At 48.5% G+C, this 22654-nt stretch overlaps 1 protein-coding gene across 4 annotated transcripts in view; it reads right to left on the reverse strand.

Moving 5' to 3' along the window:
• Window positions 1-22654, reverse strand: part of FAM53B (family with sequence similarity 53 member B) — a 44250-nt gene that overhangs the window by 10262 nt on the left and 11334 nt on the right. For all 4 annotated transcript variants that reach the window (XM_088059926.1, XM_088059924.1, XM_005528831.3 and 1 more), the window contains 3 exons: window positions 17388-17620; window positions 14208-14259; window positions 6954-7678 (listed from right to left, as the gene is read on the reverse strand). In XM_088059926.1, the coding sequence (XP_087916052.1) occupies window positions 6954-7678; window positions 14208-14259; window positions 17388-17456 (846 nt within the window). In that variant the 5' untranslated portion in view covers window positions 17457-17620. The remainder of the gene's footprint in view (window positions 1-6953; window positions 7679-14207; window positions 14260-17387; window positions 17621-22654) is intronic.

Consider the following 22654-nt stretch of genomic DNA (forward strand, 5'->3'; position numbering starts at 1 on the left):
AATGCCACTTTTGAGCATGCTGACTCCTTCCAGGGTGAATCTCTGTGCTTTCTAAAAGCTGCTTTTTGGAGTCACACAGAATACAAGCCTGGGGACAGGAGGGTTAAACAGCACGTGGTGAATCAGATGTGCATCCTCGGGATACAATTGGATTTTGTCCATGTTTGGGACAGACACTGCCAAGCTTTGTTTGTGTTCCCAGCCCTGTCCTCCCATGTGAGTGTGAACAAAGGGTGCAACACTCAACCCTGCATCCCTGGGCCTCATGGAGGGGTGGAGCAGGGGCTGGAATGGGATGGAACTGGGAGAGACCTTAGAGCCCCTTCCTGTGCCTGAAGGTGCTGCTGGGGAGGGACTTTAGACAAGACAGAATAAGGGGGAACTCCTTCATACTCACAGAGGGCAGGGTTAGATGGGATTTGGGGAAGGAATTGTTCCCTGGGAGGGTGGGCAGGCCCTGGCACAGGTGCCCAGAGCAGCTGTGGCTGCCCCTGGATCCCTGGAAATGTCCAAGGCCAGGTTGGATGGGGCTTGGAGCAGCCTGGGATAGTGGAAGATGTCCCTTCCACTTTCAAACCTACCAGTTTCTTTTGATCCTCAACCAAAGGCTTTTTCCCACCGAGCCACAAACTGACCTTTGCAGACTCACATTCCTGTTTATTTAAAAAACACTGGGGCTTGGAAGCTGGAATCTCTCTCAAAAGTTACATCAACAGCAAACTATTTCCTGGGATACGTATGGAATTTAAAACCTCCAGTTTTCTGCCTATCACTACACTTGGGAATACTTGTCACTGGCTGGAGTGGGTGCTGACACCAACCAAGATCCCTGCCACCTCTCCTGCCTGCTCCAGCAAGCCTGAAAGGTGCCAAAATTTAAACAGAAAATCTTCTTATGTGAAAATTAGAGATTTCTACCCTCAAGGAAAGACTTAGGTGCTCAGAGAGGAGAGGTCCCTTCTCCCACTTCTTCCCACTCAGTGCCAAGACCAGCCCGAAACATTTCAAACTGGTGGGCTGCTTCCTTCAGCTCTGGGAGTGTACAAACTCCTTTGTGCCTGGATCCTCATGGAAACTGCCAGCACTCCTAAGTTCGGAAGGGAAAACAAGGCAGAGGGGCCAGCCAGGCTCCCAGCCATCATGAGCATTACACACTGCACTGTGGCTGGTGACCCCATGGATCTCCAGCCCAGGCTGGAGCTGATTTTAACCCTGAAAACCACAAGAACCACACATCCTCCTTTCAGAGGGATGCTCCTGTGATTCCTGGTGCAGATGACTCCATCCTCTGAAGGCACGTGCTCCTCCCAGGGCAGTGAAGTCACCCTGTGAAAGGCTCTGTCTGTCCAGGCAGCCAGGGAACAACGTCAATGGTGCCCTTGTGCCCAGACCCTTCCCACAACAGGCACAAAGTCCTCTCTATAACTCACCCTCATCAGGCACACCCAGGGCTTCACCCTCACCTCCTCCTCAGCTGGTGCCCACTGCTGCCAGCACCCTCTCATCCACCCATCCCTCACAGGGAAGAAGTTGTCTATGAACTCATAACCACAGAATGTTCTCCGTAAGCCATGGAGATGCAGAGGAATGTTGTATTTTAATTCTTTATTTATTCTAGAGTAGCTACTCTCTGTCCCATATACTGCAAGACCTTACATAATACAGAGCTTCACAGAGGAGAGATACTTTGACAGCTACCTGGAAATCCTCAGTGTTCACGGGTTCAACCTTTGCAGAAAATTAAATGGATATTAGAGAAAACTCAGGAGGAAAAGACCAGGAGTACAGTATTTGTTAGGAGAGATGTAGCTCTTCAAACTGCAACCTCTCTGAAGGCTCAGAGGGACTAAAACCTTGAAGAACCATCAGAAATGGGGCACAAGAACCACCTCCAAGCCTCGATTTGCTACCAATACACATATCCTACAAGTGGGAGGAACCAGTATCTCATCACATCTGACAATTCCTGCCAGCAGTGCAGTGCCTTACATGCCACTGAGATATTTGTGCCTTTCTTTTCATGGAAAGTTGTATTTTCAAACTCTACAGCACCACCCTCCATTTCCAGCCAGGGCTACTCCTGCTTGAGGTTTGTGCTGCAGGGAACATGGCTGGGTTGAACAAATACATATATACATTAAAAGTTAGAAAAATAGCATGGTTTGAGTTGGAAGGAACTTCAAAGTCCATCATGTTCCAATCTTTGACTTGGGCAGGGACGCTTTCCACTAGTCCAGGCTGCTCCAGGCTCTATGTAACCTGGCCTTAAATGTTTACATATATTCTTAAATATATATATATATATATAAGAATATATGTAAAAAAAATTATATATATATATATATATATATATATATATATATATATATATAAATTATCCATTCAAAAAACACATCAGTATAAAGGATAGCTGTGTTTGGAACTGTTCTAATACAAACTGAAATCTCTCAGTGACCACCACATCAGAATTTTTGATGGCAGGAAGCAGAATGGGGAAGAGATAGCGAGGGCTTGCGTGGCCGCAGCTGGGGATTATTGCAAATTCCCACTGAGGGTGGCAGTCACTGGTGTGAGGGACGTGTCATGTGTCCCCTGCAGCTGCCCAGAGCCTGTGGGAAGGAAGGCAATCTGCACACACCAACATCAGGGCTGGCCTATGGCTTGGCTTCCCGTCAATGACTCAGCCAAGCCACCAAACCCAATGTTTGTGCTGCTGCGAGATGTTTTGGCACACAACGCCCGAGATCCCAGGAAATGTTCACACCAGGATGTCAGAAAGCAGCAGATGTGGAGGTGGGACATGTCAAGTTCCTCTGGAGAAGAATCCACCACACCACTGCGGAGGAAAACCCAGCGGGTGTCTCTCCACCACAAAGCATCCCTGGCAGAGCGTGAATTTCTTTTAGAAAATCCATCTTCTCACCTAATTCACCCAGATGCTTCTCTGAGTGACTTGCAAAGGATAAAACCACTCATTCCTGCCAAAATCAGCCCAGCTGGGAGCACTCCTGGGGTCTAAGCCACCTCCTGTCACCTTTGCAACACTTCACATTTCCCATTTATTTTAGATGCACCCACATCAGAAAAAGAAAAACCTCCCAATTAGTGGAAAAATCTGATCCAAACCATTTCTGATCATGGCCTGCCAGTACAGACACAGTCCCCATGGGCTGTGAGGCCAAGAGCACTGCCTGGGAAGGAGAGCAAGCTGTGAGGAGATTCATTAACGCTCTGTCAGAACAATTCTGGGATCAGGGAGGTGGGATGTGTCCTCCTTGGGCTTGTACTTCACGTGGAAAGGGGGAATAAAAGATGAGGCTGGAAACCCTACATTGAAATGAGAGGATGGTTCATGTCCTCATATCAAGGAGGTCAGAGATGTCAGGCCAGGTATCCAAACTCACCTTGACTGGGGTGAAGAACAGAAACCAGTTTCTTCCCACCTCACTTGCCTCCAGCCTCTAGATAATTAAACGACACCTCATCATCACCCACTCACCTGACTGAGATCCCCCTGGATCACTCCCAGTTTGAAGGCAAAGAAGCACAAGGCAAAGAGTTCATGTGCATTTAAAAGGAGCAGGAGGACTGTCATGGTGCCTATGGTTTAAAAGTTGTTGATCTTTCAATGACAACCATGTGCACAACTTGGTTGCTGCCTGAAGTTGAAGCCTGCCTGGTTTGGTGCCATATGAGTAAATAATAAAGAGAGGGATATGGGCTCACCTTCCCTCTCTGGGCTATGGAATTGCGGACAGAAGAGACACAACCAGGATTTTGAGGAATGAAAGGCAATATTTTCCTAAGTATTATCCTCCCAGCTTAACTTCCAACGTTTAGATTTCTCTCTTAATTAGCCCAGTTATGTAGCCATGTAATTGCTTCCAGGAGCAGCTCCCTCCCCTCCTGCTTGGCCTAAATATCTCTCTTGGTATGAAGAAAACATTTCTTTCAGGTCAAATTATTTTTGTTTTGATTATGGTACCAGGTTTCAGGCCTACAAACACATGTGGTTCCCAGCTCAAGTGAAAAATTAACCAATCTGCCAGATTAACCAGAGCCAGATGCTGGTCCAGCACCCAGCACCTCAAAGCTCAGTTCCCAGTCTGACATTAGCACCTGGGGACTCAGGGAAAGCCCCATGTCTCAGTTTCCCCATCTGAAAAGTGAATCCTTTGTGGGTAACTGGAAAGTGCAGTCTGGACACCTTGGCTGTCCTTTGCTTTGCCCACTGCACACGAGGTGTTTTTACCCCATATAAACCCAGACTTGAGCACACATTGAGCCACAAAGACACTTGCCATTATTTCAGCTCTTCCTCCGAAATCGCCCAACTTTGCATTCTTCTGGGCTGGAAGCATTAAAAGCAGCCTGGGGGATACCCAAATGTGCAGGGTTTTCTCGAGCACATTTATTCCCCATGAGGAATTAGTTGGTTTTCCTGGCATTCCCATCCCAGGGAGGGCTCTGACCGTGCCCCACCAAAGGCAAGAATGCTTCCCATGACTTGCCTCATCCTGCTCGTCACTCTGTGCCAGTCCTCCCACGCCGAGAGCCGCCTGCCAGCACTGCTCTCCAGAACCCCTCAGCTCTGAAACCCTGGCCTTTGCTTTCTTCCCACTCTGCTGCAGCCCCGCTGCCCCACACCCAGCAGCACAGCCCTGCCTTGGGGATTCACCCACTGCCACGAGCACCTGAGCCCAGCTGGCTTTCCTGCCTGGAAAATGAAAATATCTGTGGGACCTGCTTGGACTGGATCCCACTGGAGTTCCTTAGTGATGCTATTGCTGGTTGTTGGTTGTAGCAACCACCGGGCGTTCGGCAGCGGCTCCGGCCAACCAGCCTGGCCCAGAGGGGCTGGGGGAGAGCGTGCCCACTGACTTCAGGAGAGATTCTGCACCAGGCAGCCCCTTCCCCATCCCTACAGAGCTTGTGTCACACAGTGTGGAGCTTCTGACCCTCTCCTTGTGGTATCACTTCTCCCAGAGGATGAAAAACCCCAACACTGAGCAATGCTGAGCATCCAGGCTTTGCTTTCTCACTTTGGAAGAGGTTATGGTGTGGAGGACAGCAGCCAGAGAAAACACAACTATTCCTCAAGCTGAGGGTTTTCCAGGAACATGGACTGAGCTGCTTTTGGACATCCAAGTGATTAGATTTTTTGTCATCCTTGGATCACTCACCCATGTCAAAGCCATGGCCATCCAAATTATAAACATGCGCCTGGGCTCAGCATCCACAGGAGGGAAAGGGAAGCTCCTGCTGACCCTCAGGATCTCCTTGGCCAAACCCTTTCTTTTCAAACCAGCCAGCAAACTTTCCCCCTTGGACTGATGCAATGGAATAGCTGCCACAGAACATCCTCAGAGAGCAACAAATGTCTGTCCAGCCAGAGCCTGTCACAGCCTCCTCCTTCCCTGTCCATCAGACCAGAGAACCACAGAATGCTCTGGACTGAAAGGGTCCCTAAAGCCCATCTCATTCCACCCCTTGCTATGGGCAGGAACACCTTCCACTGGACTGGGTTATCCCAAGCCCCCTCCAACCTTGCACACTTCCAGGGAAGTGAAATGATGTTTGTCTGCTTGTATAGAGAGAATCAGGGGGCAATTGTGCTATTCCATCCTGTGGCTAATAAAATATAACAATGCATGTACGCCGGTTTTACTGTTCATCCAGCTTATTATCTTATAAAATAAGCGCAGCATAATAAACGTTGTTGCTGTGATTTATGAAAAGACAAATGCAATCTTCATGTTTTTTGCCTGATCTCACCCAAATATGTGACTCCTTCACCCTTTTTATCCTCTAAGCTCCTCTGGAGGAGGAAAAGATGATCTCTTCCTCCAATACCACTGCACTCCTTCAAACACCCTCTGCACTGCCAAGCACAGAACACCATAAAATATCATGTTCTTGTAAGGCGAAAATGCACACACAATGTTGGATCTCACCCATATGGTGAATTTCTCCCAGCAGTTTCCCTGCAGACAACAAGGGAATGCCTTGCACCACACAGGCTTTGCTGGCCCCAGCACTACAAAAAACCTTTAGGGCAAACACTCCCAGCACAGACGACTCTGGGATGAAGCACAGCAGGTGACCGCATGGAACTGAAACCATGGGGGAAATTTTAAGGCCAGATTTTAAGCAGAAGGTGACAGCCCACCCTGGGAGGTGGCCAGGGCACCCCTGCTCCCACAGTGAGAGCCCTGGGGCCTTCACACCCCCCATAATCTCCATTCCACACTGAGCTGATGGTGTCACCGACTTTGTGACTGTAAATTATTGATGTGGGAAATGTCAAATCATAAAACTGCAGGAAATCTTATGAGGGTGGAAGGGAAATGTTGTCCTTCAGTGCAGCCTCCTGCTCAGTCTCCTGCTAATGTCCAGCCACTTGGTCCAGCAGGGAAAGGACCAAGAAGCAAAATCCTCCCTGATTCGTGCTTCAGATCTGTTATCTGGCTCTGCACAGCAGATCGAAGAGGGAGGTTGTGCTCTGTGTTTGCAACTGAAAATGAAACGTGATAACATCTCCAGAGTGGAAAATTACAGAGCTTAAGAGCAAGTAAAGCCTGTAGCAGTCAGAATTCGGCACCTGACGGAGCCAGGGCTGGGTGCCTTGGGGTGCTGCCTTCATCTCAGCATGGCAGGCCCAAGGCTCCTCTCCCCTGAACTCTAAAACGTGGGGTTTAACATATTCCTGCTCAAAACCCGTGCCACAAGGAAATGATGACATGGTGGACTTGGCGTGCAAGAGAAATGCATGAACTTGCTAAAGAGATCCATTTAGAAGGGAAGGGGTTATCCTGCCTGGACAGAAGGCTGTGTTTCCCCATAACCCCCACATTACTCTTCGTACCACAGGCCGCCCGGGGGGATGCTGAAGGCTCTTGAGCAAAGCAGAGAACAGCTGCGGCCCTTGCAGGGACGGCCCCGCCGCCTCTTACCTGGGTCATCTTGGCGAGGTCCAGCGAGGGCCGCTGCTCCTGCACCTCCTCCGGCCTCCTCCGCTTGATTCCAACCTTTTTGTCGTTGAGGACGCAGGGCTGGGAGCGGCTGCGGGAGAGGCCGGCGGCGCGGCGGCCCAGCTCGGGCGTGGAGGCCGGCGTGCTGCTGGCCGAGGGAGCGCCGTACTCCGAGCACGAGAAGCGGTCGTGCGAGCAGGACAGGGACCTCTGAATGTCCACCCTGTCACCCCCGTGCCCTCCAGCAGCCGATTTCCTGGTCTGGCCGCCCAGGCGTGCGGCGAGGGTGGGATGCTCGCCGCAGAGCGGGTTGGAGCGGGCGGGCAGGCTGAAGCTGGAGCTCCTCTGCATGGTGGTGAAGCCATTGGAGTAGCGCTGGACGCTGCCGCCGCTGTAGCAGCGCCTCTTCTCCACCGGCGTCCACACCTTGGAGCCCAGGGGTCTCCACGAGGTCCCACAGCCCGACATCTCATCCGAGAAGGACAGCGAGCGGCACTGGCGCTTGCTGGGAGGAGCTGAGGGGTGGCCATGGGGGTCGCTGAGGCTCAGGTCCTTGATCAGGTTGGTGACGGAGCAGGTGCCGGCCGTGTCCCTCGGCCACCGCGAGCCCTCCTCGCCCTTGTCCGACAGGCAGTCCCAGATGCTGGCGCCCGGCTGCTCGAGCTGGAGTGGACATTTCCTGCTGAGATCTCTCCATCTGTCATTTTCTGGTTCAGAAAGGAGAAAGGAAAAAAAAAAAAAAAAAAAAACCAAAACAACAAACAACACACACGCACAGGCATTAGCGTTAATTAATTCTGCGACTCGCTTTCTACGTCCATAAACAAAAGGAGTAGCATATGGGACGTTTTCCAGTACAAATTAATTAACTCTTGTAATATGGTTTCCCAAACTGCCAGCAGAGAGGGTTGTGTGGTGTAGATGGAGAGAGAGACAAAGTGACAGTCCCAGCAGGAGCAAAACTGCTAGAAGAAGATAAAAACATGCCTCTGAATATTCCAGGTTGCACTAGCTAAGGGGAATTCAGCGGTGTAAAATGTTGTGGCTATTGGTTATCTCTGTGCTAAATCGTGTCTCAGAAGTGTGTGGTTTGTCCTGGGCTTCACAACTGACAATTGCCTGAATTTACAGCTGAATTTAAAAGACATGGAATCACAGAATCGCTGAGGGTGGAAAAGCCCTCCAGGATCATCGAGTCCAACCATTAACCCAGCACTGCCAAGACCACCACTCACCCACGTCCCCAAGGGCCACATCCGCTCAGCTTTTAAATCCCTTCAGGGATGGGGACTCCACCACTGCCCTAGGACTGGACAGCTCTTTCCATGAAGAAATTTTCCTAAAATCTAAACCTCCCTTGGTGCACCTTGAGGCAGCTTCCTCTTGTTTTATTACTTTTTTACCTGGAAGGAGACCCCCACCTGGCTGCACCCTCCTGTCAGAGAGTTGTGGAGAATGAGAAGGTGCCCCCTGAGCCTCCTTTTCTCCAGGCTGAGCCCCCTCAGCTCTTCTTATCAGACTTGTGCTCCAGACCCTTCCCCAGCTTCCCACCCATAGCCACGTCAGAAGAGAGGATTGAGGAGGATGATCTCATTCCCACACACATCCCACTGACAGCAAAAGAAGAAAGCAAAGGGAAAAGAAACAAAAGAAGAAAGGCTGGGCTGCCCTGCAAAGGACGGGGCTCTGTGCAGATACACCTTCAACACTCAACAGGAAAACCATGGCAGGACAACCCCGCCGGCTGCTGCAGTGGAAAAAAGTCATCAGCCAACAGCCTCTCACCAGTGCCTGTTTTTGTCATTGGCTGCTGCAAGCAGAGCCCAGCTGTGCTGGAGAACGGGCACTGCTAAGTTTCACATGATTCTGTCTAAACCATGCAGTATTTTGGGGGGCTTTTTGGGTATTTTCACTCAGGCAACTGAAGGATGAATTAAAAGCCGTGCCCAGCCCGCAGCTGCAGGTACCAGCCTGGTAGGGAAAATGCAACGGTGCAGAACGCTTCTGACTAAGGTTTCAAGTCAGGAGGTCAGATTTGGGGCCCCTTGCACTGCTCTTGGCCGATTTTCCCATTTCTCCCTGCCTCCAGCTGCTGCCATAACAGCTCCAGCCACAAACAGCCCAGCTCTGCCCGCAATAACCGCAAGGCATTTCAACTGTTGCTCTCCTCATTTTAATAAACACAATGAAAAGTGAGAAATCCGTGCTAGACAACTCCATCTATGTTTAGATCTTTATTATTTTTCCTCTGTACTATGCTGCCAGCAGAGAGATTTCTTGGGTCAGGTCAGCAGACAAAAGAAACAGAAATAGAAACCGATTTTTTGTGGCAAGCTGCCACGATCCTCTGGCTGGAGACTGTACAAAAGGCCTTGGTGAGGAGGATACAGGACACCTTCCTCTTTCACCCCTGCTTCAGCAGAAACAGCTATAAATCTTCCAAACCTGGCAAAGAAAATGGTAAAAGCACCACTGTCCCCAGCCCCAGCTTGGGGTTATTTGCTTTTTCCCCTTGCACAATGTGAGCTGGCACAGCCTGGCCCCTCTGAGTCCTCAGCCATCACTGACCAGTCCCAAAATACCAGATAGCCCAGAAAATGGGTTTTCAGTGCAAATAGGAAGCAGGTTGCCCTGAAAAAAAATTGAAAATGGTGTAGTCTAATGGCTGAGGGTATAATTAAAGAACTCTGGAAATCCTTATTGAGGAAAAGCAGCTGGTTTTCTGCTCAATTTTTAAAGACTGAGATCCCCATACTGCCCACGTTGATAACAATAATTGCACTGGAGCCATTAATTCTGCAGCAGTTAAACATGTATTAATTTTCTTAAACTACAAACCTCAGCCTGGTTTACCCTGAGGCAGCAATTTGTTCCAGGATAAAACCCACCACAAGAACCCCTTGGTCTGCAAGCGAGCTGCCAGGCTGGAAAAATCTCCTTTGCCTACTGGAAAACAAAGAGACAACCAGAGCATGCTGTAAGTGCAGCCTGAGGAGATCTTGTCCTGCTTAAACAGGTCCTTCTTGGCTGTTAGTGTCCCAGGATGAAATAGCAACTTACTTCTGGATTTGGACTTAAAACTGCAAAAAATAAACACTGACACCTTAACAAAACCCAGCTGTTCTCTCACAAAACCTTCGCCGCATCAAACAAACCCTTGTGGTGCTGGTGGACTGGAGCAACATCCCAAAACTGGGGAGATGGGTGTTGTCCTCCACCCTTGAGAGCTTTGCACTGCCCCATGGAGAACAGGATCCACCCCCAGAGCATCACAGCCGGGTTTCCAAAGGCTGAGCTCTGGGTTTTGCGGGAGCAGCACACAGACACATCGGGCACTGTGCAGCTCAGTGATGGCCCCGGGCTTTTTAAATGACTGCTGTGCTCCTCTGGTGACACAGAGTAAATTTTAATGACCACTCATAACCACAGAGAAGGGTGTAAAACCAAAACGCCGACACAACTTTAACTACAGCGACACAAATGTGCTGCTATAATATTTTTACAGTTCCTTTTTATACATAATGCATGATCCTTCTGCTCAAGTTTCCCCTACGTTCTTTTCCCATGAAATAATTTACATTAATACATAATTTATTAAGGCAACCTGTAAAGCAATTAAGGGTTTCAATCAATTTTTCTTATCCTTTTTGGCAGATAAATTCTGTTTGGAACCTAACCCAAACATTTGTCTGCGCACAGGTGCACATCCAATTCCCCTTTTTTTCCATGTTGTTCAAGTTGAATTTTAGTCTCACAGTCCCTGTGCACAGGGGAAAAGGCAGCCTGCATTTTCCACTGCCCCCTATTTATGTTCAGGAGATAATTTCTAAGTGTGGAACACATTTAATGGCTGTAATTAGCTGATGACAGTGCCAAGGAGCTTTCCTAGTGCAGAAATAAAATGAAAATACAATGGGCAGAGCTGTGCTTCAATGGGAAATGAAAACAACAGCACCAAAATCTACTCTGGAGATTAAACACACCTGTGGGCTCCTTGTGCCAACAGCCTGCATGGGGGAGGGATATCCCCAATCTCGACAGTGAAGTGTGCCCAGCTCTTCAACAGGATCCTCTGGAGAGGTGTCCCTGCTCCAGCCACACCTCACCACAATTCCCTGAGCAGTTTTTGTCTTTGCAGGGTACCTGTGATTGAATGTGCACCAAGATGCTCTACACTGATGGCCTCTCCAAAAAAAAAACCCTGAAACTGCAGAAAACTCTGGTTCAGAAAGAGGAGGCATGCAAGCCCGGCAGGTGCTTTCAGGATGCATTCAAGGGCCATCATCCCCATGAAGGGGTTCAAGGTTGGACTTCACCATCTTGGAGGTCTTTTCCAACCTTAATGATTCCATGAGCTGGCTTTTCTCCTGGTTCCTTGGCTTTCTTCTATCACCCAAGGATGGTGAAAAGCCACTTCCAAGAAAGAGCTGTGCAACAGTGAGCCCAAGGCTGCAACCCTGCCCTGGCACGCTCGGAATGATGGTGTTGCCAAACGTGGTGGAGGAGTGACGTGAGAGTGCCAAAGGACAGACAAGCTGACCTGTGTGCCCCATTCCTCATCCTGCTCTGCTGCAGCAATCTAGGAGGACAAACTTTGAGAGAGCCCTCCAAGGGAAAATGGAAATGGTGGCTGCTTTAAAAAGAGCACTTCCCAGAGGATGAGTGTTGGATCTGTCCCCGATGGGCTCAAAGCCATCCTCCTCCTCCTCCCTTTTACAATCAGGGCCGGGACTGGGATCCTGCATGCGCAAGCACCTTGTCACAGCCTCAATAAAACCCTGCCTGCAGCTTCACTCGGAGATAATTTCTTGCTTACACAGAAAACAGGAGGTCACGGCTGTCAGCACACTCCTACTGAGCCTCTCTTACTGGGTCAGGTTGGACAGGGCTTGGAGCAGCCTGGGATAGTGGAAGGTGTCCCTGCCATGGCAGGAGGAGGAATGAGATGATCTTTAATGTCCCTTCCAATTCAAACCATTCTGGGATTCTATTAATGTTTTGACTTCCTATATTGGAATTTTTCTGTCTTTGGGTGGATAGCAAAAGACATGGGCAGGGACACCTTTCACTATCCCAGGTTGCTCCAAGACCCATCCAATCTGATCTTGAACATTTCCAGAGATAAGGCAGCTGCATCTGCTCTGTGCCAGGCCCTCAGCACCCTAATGCCATAATTTTTTAATATGGTATCTTTTTCTAGCACAGTCACTGCTATTTTCATTAGGGACCTGCCATGGAGACTGCTGAGGAAGAAAAAGGGAAAAAAAGGAGGAAAAAACAAAAAAAAACCAAAACTATCCATCAACAGGACAATTCTTACACTCCTGGGTGTTTCAAGGACCCATCAAGGAGAAGGGAAAGCAGAAGTTGTTGAATTTATAGTTTTAGGCATTTCACCTTTAATCTTCCTCTAGGCAAAGGGCTATATAAAGATAAAACCCAATCTTTTTAGTAATATTATCATTTCACTGGCAGAAATATTTCTCACAAATCTAAAAACCAAAATATTATTTAGGTCACCCTGAGAATTGGACCTAACCATGCATCATTCAATATAGCAAGTCTTTCATAATATTTATTCAATATACTGAGTTTGGTCACAACCTATAATCCATTTTCAGATTCTTGCAGTGTTCAGTACCTTACAAGAAAAACCCCAGGGTTTGGATGATGCTCTCCCTGGCAGAGGCTAGGTTTCCCTCTTCCCCACTGCCCCACAGTCCAGAGATACGCTGCCTCCCTGCCAAAAGCTGCCCTTGCCCCAAAGGCACCAGAAAGACTTTTCTAAGGTCCTCTTTTGTCTAAAACCACCAAAAAATCAGCCAGCTTCCCTCCAAAGCTCCAACATAGATAGGACTGTGAGTCTTTTCCTCATGTTGTCTGTGTTACCAGTCCAAACCTCACTGTGTTTATTTATCTCAGTGCTTTCCACCAACAGCAACTTGGCCCTTTGACTTGAAATATTCCCCAGGTTTTGCATTTCAATAGTAACTTATTTAAATAAGTCAAGCAAGTTTTCATACTGGATTAGCCTGTGATTGTGGCCTGCTTTTGGGGACATCAAGAGCACTCAGGGAGGAGAACTCAAATGAAACCCAAGCCAAGGAATGCCCCCACACGAGGGAAGGATGGGCTCCTCTTGACTGGGCATGGCAGAGACAACTACAGGGCAAGCTGAGGTCAAGGAGGTGACATTCAGTTCCCTCAGAAGGAGAATAATTTGGCAGCCATGAAGACCAGCACAGCAGAGCTACAAAAAAAGCAGGAGGCTCTGTAAAAGCTCTTAAAGACAAGCTGCTTCTCAATTAGGCAAGAGACTCTGCGTATCTGCTGAAGAGCCTGCCAGTGCCACAGTGCAAGACAAAACCATCTGATTTGGGTTCTTTGTCCCTCACTCATGTTTGAAAGGCAGGAGAGAGGGAACAGGCTGTCTCTATCCCTTCTTGACTTTGAAGCTTGTGATTTTCATCTGAAAAAAAACCACCAATGCTCTCCATCTCCCCACACTCCCAATGGCTGGAGCTATCCGAGAGCTTGGGAGACATCTCCTGTCAGTGCATGTGCCCGGCTCTCATTAACGCTAATGAGAGTTGTGTCCACGAAGAAAAGGGGCAGCCTCTTTGTCTGTGAAGGATTGGCTTTCACAGCAAGGAGCTTGGCTCAAACCTGACCTACAATTTTAATTGGGTTTTGAGGCCTCTCCCAGTGATTGGCTCCCCGCTACGAGCGCCAAAGAGCACAACACAGCAGCACATCCTCTGGCACTATCAGTTTTTCAGGATCACCAGCCAAGGCACCAATCCTCCATCCATTTTGGTAGCTGTTCAGCATAAAAATTGATAGCAAGCTCTGACATAAAAGGTATCAAACATAATTATACAATGGTTACTGTCAACGGCAAAAATGAAACATTTTCCTTATTGTTTGAGGTCTGTCCAACCACTTTGTGCCAGGTGGTAGAACATCTTAGTGATAATGCTGCTATTTATTGCTTGCATCATATATTGTATATCACATATTGTATATCACATATTGTATATCACATATTGTATATCACATATTGTATATCACATATTGTATATCACATATTGTATTCCATTGCTTGCAAACAGTCAAGAACTGCAGTTTTGGGCTGCTTTTGGAGGCATCCAAAAGTCAGGACATCTTCCTGCCCATCACTGCGAGGAAGCAGAAGTTGAGGTGGAGGAAACATGGAGAGAAGTTTCTGTTACTTACCCATCACGCCACAAGAGAAGAGGGTAGGTCCTTGACTCATCTTTGGAGTGTGCTGCAAACAACCAGAAAAACAATTCACTTCTCATAGACTCGACCTGGGCACCAGACACCACCCTGCCTCCAGCCTGGGCAAAGCTTTCCACAGCCCTGTTCCGGCAGGGACCAGGGGACACACCCATTCACCTTTCCTCAAGGAAATCAGCTGTAATGAAATGCTGTGCAGAGTCCTTGTCAAGGCCTGAGATGGCAGATCAAGGGTGCTGCAGCCAGCCTTTACATCAGGGAAGAGCTGCAGCAAGGTCCCCATTCCCAAGAGCCAAAACTCTGGAGAAACTAAAATGGGAGCTGCAGTTCAGTGGTAATACTGGATTGGGCAAGAAAGGAGCAAAAGTGGTATCTTGAACCTCATCCAAGCCCATCAAGGCCTCCCCATCTAGGTACAAAGCAGCTATTTAGCTTTTTTGAGCATATAATGTGTTTCTAAGGCAAGGCATCCTCACCTCAGCACTTTCGGGGAGTCTGTGCTCAGATCGTGCTGATTTGCACTAAAAATAGGGGGAAATGCCACTGTATGGGTACAAAATAATCCTGGCTGCTTTTCACACTCTTTTTTCACCAAGAATTTTCCTTTTGACAGTGTAAGAGACACCATCAGACTTCTAAAAATGAGCATGGATGGGTTCACATATAATAAATCAATATGTTGTCCACAGCTGCATGCCATTTCAACTATGCCTGCAAAAACACACTTTCATACTAATTGTTCCTTTATTATCCCTAAAAATATCCATATTCTGGCTTCTGAAGTGTCTATCCTGGCAACACCATCCCATCTGACTGAGGCTTTACATCATCTGAGGGAAGCACCAGCACGGCCCCCACGTTCATCTGCACTGCCATAATTGTGTTTTATCTGGCATTAGGCCACTGCACTCACACCTTCCCTCCTGATCCATGTTTTACATGTTCTCTGCTCACATAACTATGGAATCTCAGAATGGTTTGGGTTGGAAAGGACCTTAAAGCCATCCAGTTCCACCTGGGCAGGGACTCCTTCCATGTGTCCCAGGTGGCTCCAAGCCCCATCCAGCCTTGGACTGTTCCAAGTGGCCTTGGACACTTCCAGGGATGGGGCAAACACAGCTTCTCTGTGCTAGCACCTCCAGTGCATAATGAGGATAATAATAATAATAATAATAATAATAATAATAATAATAATAATAATAATAATAATAATAATAATAATGTACCAAGTGATGGCACCTGAACAATCCAATAAAGGATCCCACATACTGAATGCTGGAAATACTGAGCAGAGAGGGATAGGGAGGCATAAATCACCTACAGGGTGTAGATGTGGAGAAGGTGAATAAGGGTCAGTCACCTTTGGAGCATGTGCCACTTTTCTAGGCAAAGTAAGGATATATCCATCTGTCAAGCCCCACCTTATGATCCATCAGCAGAATTAATCAGGAGGCAGAGAGGACAGGCAGCTGTCTCCAAGGAGCAGCCAAAGTGGAGCAAAGATGGAAATGGGACAAGCCCCAGAGAAGGCAGGGGCTGTGCCAGTGCACATCTGTGTGTCAGCCCCAGACACCAGACACTGGCTGCAAGGGCAGGAGGGAGAGGAGCCTGACACCTGTCCCATATCGAATATAATTACCATTTTGTAGGAATTTTGTCTGTATACCAAACTGAGAGCTAAACCAAACAAGCCCACTGGCTGCTGGCAGGTGATACTGCCCCAGTGCTCAGACATTTATTTCCTTTGAGTTTCACTTTTTGGCCTTCCCCATGAAGTCAACAGAAAAACTCTTGCTTTCTTTAGTGGATCAGCCTTCTTGTGATTGTCTACCCCAATTTAACAGTCCAGGCAACCCAGCAATTCACCTTGTGTACCCAGGGCTCTCCCTGCACTCCTGACCCAGCCCCAGAGCTGCAGGAAGAACTCAGCAAACACACGAGGGCAAAGTTTTGTGTTACAGCTCTGCATCTCTACCACCTGCCATCAGACACCCCGAGCACCCAGCCCTTCTCTTGGGAGTAGAAGGAATTACTCTCATCTGCCTCTCTGCAGCCAGTTCCCCTTCACCTGCCCCACACACTTCCCAGGGCACAGCTGCCATTGGATGTTCAGGCTTCCCCCTTCCCACCCTGAGCAGCAGCTGTGGGTGATGCTGCCTTCCCAAGAGAAGCTAACACTACAGCAAGGGCATTTTTTTAATGGATCAATATCCTTCCCAAATTTCACCCTTTTATGGCAGGATTTTCCACTGCCTCTGGCTTGCTCACCTTCTCCTCTGCCTTTCACTGCCAGGGCAGCCTGCCTTCACCCCAGCACACTGTGCTCTCTGCCTGGGGAGCCCAGCTGGACAGTTTGTCACCCTCAGCAAACTCAGGCATTTATATTTCTTTTATGTTCAGAATGCCCATTTATGGCTCATCCTGCCAGATGTTTCCTGCTGTGTTCCTGCACTCCCTTATCTGAGACTCTCAGAGCACCCTGCCTTTCAGTCCAGTTCCTTCTCAGACCGTGCCCATCTCTCCAGGAGAACAGAGGAACAAATGTCCACAACCAGCCTTGCTCTGATGGCTCTCCATCACCCTGCACCTCCTCCTCATTTGCTCTGAGCCTGCCTCCAGCTGTGTTGCCCTTATTTCCCCCTACCATAGGTACACTCAGCCCTCACAGCATCTTTTAGTTTGTTTGCCCCCCCTCATTTGTTTTTTTGGTGTTGCCTGCTCATTCAGCATGGTGGATTTGCACCTCCCCAGGCTCCCAGAGAAATTAAGTACCGCAGCACTGCCCTTCACCATCTCCCACTTAATCCTGCTTCCCACTTGCTCATCCTCCTATTAATGGTGAGCATCTGTTCACTGGCAGTGGAGCAACTTCTCACCTGTGTTATTCACAGCATTGATTTGATTTTTTTGGTACTGTTTATGCCATTGGGTGTTTACTGAAATCCACATATGCAAAAGGCACAGCACTCCAATCATTAACAAATCACCTGCTCCATGGATATTAATGCAACTTTGTAGAAATCAGTGCTACAAACCATCTAAAGATCCATCCCTGCAGGACTAAAAAACCTTATTAAAAAGCTGCAGCAAAGTTCTGTAAAACTTTTTGAACAAAGACAGTAAAACAGTTTTGAACAGAGATTTCTCAAAGCTTACCAGCTCAGTCCTGCATGTTACAGAGTCAGCACCTTTGTTTTCCCGAGTTTTGGTTAAGATCATCACCATGGTAATGCAGTCCTGCCTCGGAGTCCATCAGGGTCCAGGCAAAGGGTGCTGGCAGCTGGGGGCTGGCAAAGCTCCTCTTTCAGTCCATGTTCCCCCAGGAGAGGCTGGGCCCTGCCGGCTCCTCAGGGGATGTGCAGGGACAGCCTCGGGGTGTGGAAAGCTCCCTGCACAGAGAGAGAGAGAGGAACAGCTTTAGGGGACATCCCTGGAGGGTGGATGCACTGGGCAAGGGGCAAGGGCTGCCCAAAAAACACCCTGATGGTGGTTGCTTGAGGGGTGTGTTTATTTTAGGATTTTAAACACTGCTGGTGTCCCTCTGCTCCCCATCAGCACTGAGGTGTTTCACAGGATGGGGCACTCACAGGAGCTGTTGGAAGCACACAGGGTACACAGGGTGATCCACAGGGACACAAGTATTTCAGTCAAATTAATAAAGTTTCCTCTGAATTCTCCATTTGAAAAGGGGACTCGCATCCCCTATACTGAAGATACAAAAGACATTGAAAGAACAGCTCATGAAAGCTCCAGGGTTGATCTCACAGCAACCCTTTGCCCCCAGACCAGATGGGAGCAGATGTCCAGCAGAAAAAGCCTCTCCAGCATCCTTATGGCTGTGAAATCCCCTGGATGCACCTATCCCACCCCAGTCACTCTGTGATTCCCAATCTGTGAAGAGCCCTTTAGGGAAAAACACAAGGCAAAGAGTTGCCTGCAAGGAAGGAGAGACAGCTCCTTGCCTTACTCCTCACTGTGCCTCTTGATCTTCATCTATTTCTTAGGTAGTTTTAGGTAAGAAAAGCTAAGGCAGGACAACAAGGAGGCTCTTGAAACAAAAACTGCAAGCCAGCTCATACAGCACTGCCCAGCCCTGACCATGAGCCCTGCCTCACCTCCTGGCATCCTCCCCACAGACTTATTCCCTTGTAAAGCAGACAGATTGCAGCTCAAATCTGATTACCGAAATCAGCGTTTTCCCCAAATCACTCCCCTAATCCTGTTTCGCTATTTTGCTGCTTTGCAGTTAATGCAAACGACCAAACCCACCATTTGCACAGTCCAAAGAGCATAAAACACTGATCTTGTAGCATCCAGTCAAAGCCAATTGTGATATTTAGGGATAATAGATGAAAATATTCCACTAAGTATTAACCCTTATTCCGAACTGATAAGGCTGCTCTTCCCAGCTCCTAAATCATCCTGTCCATGTTTACTTGGATTAGAGCTTGCAGTGGTGTTAAGAGTAGCTCATTTAAAGGCCAGCTGGCTGGTAAAGAAAAATCACCTTCTATTATTTTATGAGGACAAAGTTCATCCAGAGTGCAAAGCCAAGATTGGGAATCAATACATTTTCTGAAGATTTACTGTTCCCAAGGGTGGCTGGTACAGTCTCCAGCTTTCTGTGGGATATCAGTGTACTCATAACTTACAGTTTACTGGTAATTTCATCATAAACCTCTGGGAAACCTAGTGACCAAATGAAATCTGTCAAATAGAAAAATAAACATTTCAGAGTGTCAAAATGACACGTAATTTGTCTGCAGGGTTAGATGGGATACTGGGAAGGAATTCTTGGCTGTGAGGGTGGGCAGGCCCTGGCACAGGTGCTCAGAGCAGCTGTAGCTGCCCCTGGATCCCTGGCACTGCCCAAGGCCAGGCTGGACATTGGGACTCGAGCAGCTGGGACAGGGGAAGGTGTCCATGGCAGGGGGTGGAACCATTCTGTGATTCTGGGATTTCTATCTATTCCAATCTTAGCTGTCCCTGATCCTGACAGAGACAGGAGTGCTTGCTGCAGTGACAAACCCTCTGTGCAGGGAGGACACTGTGGCACTGTCAGCACCAGGATCAAACAAGGGCTCAGAGCAGCATGGAAGCAGCTGAGCACTTTGGCCAGCTATGATTCCTGCAGGAATAATCACCCTTCCCTGAGGTGATGGTTAATGCTGCTGCAGCAGACTCTGATGCACACCCAGGCAGGAGCAGCAGCAAGTACAGGCAGAGGCTCCCTGCCCTGGCACACCATCACACCTCCCTGCTGCTCTGCATCCCCTGCAATTAACACAGCCCTAATGATAGGCAACACAGCAAACAGCTGGCAGCCACCACCACCCCCCAACGCCGGGGCCGAGGCGCACTTGCAGGTATCAGCAATTTTAACCACTGCTTGGCTGGGTTTTGGAACCATCCCCATGGAGAAACTGCAATAAAACAGGGAAACTTTCCAGTGAAACGTGATCTCTGGCTCCCCATCCTGCCTCCCAGGGCTCCTGACGCACGGTCCTGCCCTGTCACATCCTCTCCATGCAAACAAGTGCCATGGGACACAAACTGCAGAGCCAGGATGGACCCTATTGATGCTGAGGAGGAAACCACTGTGTATTTATAGACTGGATGCTTTCACACACACACACACACACACACACACATGCTAATAAAAAGATACTCTGCAGGGACCATTAATTACTTTGAGAAATATATTTCCTCATTTGCAATCAGATAAAGGAACTATCTTCATCATGATGTCACAGTTAAGTTTAGACTCGAGCCACGGCCACTGGAATCTCCTGAGCTATAAAGCCCCTGAGAAACTCAAGTGCAAGTGCACAGAAATCCCCAAATTTTAGCAAACCCTGCTTTCTACATGGCTCAAAACAGACCAAGCAGAAGCCTCAAGTGATCTTTGCAGTGGCAGAGGTGGGAAGAGGTTTCTCTCAGAAACTGTCTGCCAGATGCCCTGCCATGGCTGGACAGAGCATGAACAATGTCCAGTATCACATCCCCATGCAAATGATGAAAAACTTCCTCATGACCAAGCCTGGAGTCCCCATCCCTGGAGGGATTTAAGAGCCCTGTGGATGTGGCACTTGGGGACATGGGTTAGTGGTGGCTTTGCCCATGCTGGGGAAACAGTTGGGCTCCATGATCTTAGAGGTGTTTTCCAATCTTACCAACCCCACGATTCCGTGGTCTGACCCCTAGAAATACTCCTCGTGAAGACAACTGACGACCAGCATCACACAGATTTCCATTGCTGTGGGATCACCACCCTCTGCACAGAAAACATTCAACCCCTGTCCAGCTCAATAATCCATCTCCAGACACACACACTGACATAAAACCTATTTACAGTGGAAAGGGCACACAGGAACCAGGAGCTGGAGCTGTGTTTTGCATACTGATGCACCTTGCAAGCAGAACAGTGTGAATCCTCTCAGAATATAAATCACCTGCCCCTGCTGAATTTTTAATGCTGATCAAAGTGAAGAAGCCATGACCCAAGCAGGACCCCATTCCTTACCCCTGCCCTTATTCCCTGTGCTAGGCTTGAAGAAAATGGCTGAGCAAGGAGCCACTGTGATTTCTAGAATTTATTTAATGCAGGGTAGACCCACATGTCTGAAGAACCAAACCTAATCCCTCTGGGCCAAACTCTGAGCATGATTCTAGGGCTGCACCACCATCCCATCCTCACCAGTGAAACTGAAATTCCCTCCACTATGCACATCTTGATTTCTCTGTGCAGTCAGACCTCTGTGGGGACCAGGCACAGCACAGCTGGTCATCCCCTCCCAAACCCTACAGAGGGGCCACAAAGAATTTGAGGAAATAGCCAAAACTGGTGACTGTGATTGAAAATTGTGGGGGTTAAGGCTTTCTGCAAGCATAACACGGCAATATTTACCCAAAATAAAAATCATGCCTCTCTCCCCGTTCTTCCACTTCTTAGAAGTGATTTGGGGCTACACTGAATCTCTTCATTGCACAGCCTGTCTCTCTTTCAGGGCTTTGGACAATGCTAAGGAGTACATCTTCAATTTCTTGATTTATTGTGTTATGAATTTGGAAAAAATCCATGAAGTCTATCATTTGCATGTAGCTAAGCCTGGGTTTATTTCCTCACTCAGGCAATGATTTGTCTTCTGCAACAGGACTGAGTAGGCTCAGCCCTGGGCAGTTTGTTCCACTTGCTTGAGTACTAGACTATGTCATTAGAGAATATTGAGTTCATTTATGGGGTAAAACCCTCCAATAAATGTGAAAGATGCCATTCAGGGCCCGAAAAGAAATCTTTACAATCTGAAAATGCCCCATGGACTAGTCCTGAGCAAACAAGACCATGAGTCAGCACAAGTGACTTTCAAAGGATGAAATTTCCACGGAGGCAGCTGCTTCAGGATTGTCCCCTGGGACTCTGTCAAGAGCAAAGAGCTGCCCCAGGATGCCCAGCCCTGGGAGGAGAAAGGCTGCAGCCCTGCTCATCTCACCCTGAGCCTGCAGTCATTTCCTCCTGCTCCACAGGGTCTTCCCCAGCTGCTGGAAGGGCAAACACCATCCAGGACACCATGGCTCTCACAGTGTTCCACCCCTGCCCAAATCCTGCCTGGCAAAAACCTGTGCTGCCCCAAGCTCCAGGTACTCAGAGACTACCAGCCAAAGAAATGGAATAAGGAAATGTCTTCCTCTGCCTCCTTCTTGCATCCAGACTAGACTTTTCCAGGGCTAACAAGACAAAGACACACTTTCAGCACTAATTAGTAAGTAAAGGACTTGCCTGCCCGTAGCATAGCAGAGGGGGAAGCAGTGTGTGAGCATGGCTCCATGGGTCTGCACAGCTTCAAGAACCATAATCACCTCATTCTGACCAACAGCTTCACACAGGAACACAGGTTCTCACCAATACAGCCCAGAAGTCGTCTCCAGATGCCAGATGCCAGAGCAGGACAGCCTGGATGGAGCCAACATCTACAGCCACACTCATCAATCCGTAGCTGATGTCTCCCATGGCAGCAGCCATCCCACAGGGCCACTTTAGGAACCAAAAATGCCACGTGCAGCCACCATGGATGGCCACATGCAACCTGAGATTAACCCTCACTACCAGGAACAACAGACACACCAGGGTCCTGCCCACAGCCATAAATGAATTACCAAGCAAATAAAACTCTGTTATTTCAACCCAACCCCTGCTCCACGTGCCTGGGTACTGCCTCAGCCTGACACCAAAGTCACACAAGGCAGAGGCTCCCCTGCACTCCAAGCCCCAAACCACACATCCAAACACCCCCAATCTCTAGGGAGAGCCTGAACTCCAAGCTCATACCCAGATCTACGTGCTTGGGTTGAACCTCAACTGCAGGCAAGCTCTCACAAAAAAAAAAGGAAGAGGAATTAAGGAAAATTACACATCATCTCCTTGA

Source organism: Pseudopodoces humilis, chromosome 9 (assembly GCF_049639895.1).
Source record: "Pseudopodoces humilis isolate 2021_Gansu_Grassland_sample_001 chromosome 9, ASM4963989v1, whole genome shotgun sequence".
NCBI lineage: Eukaryota > Metazoa > Chordata > Aves > Passeriformes > Paridae > Pseudopodoces > Pseudopodoces humilis.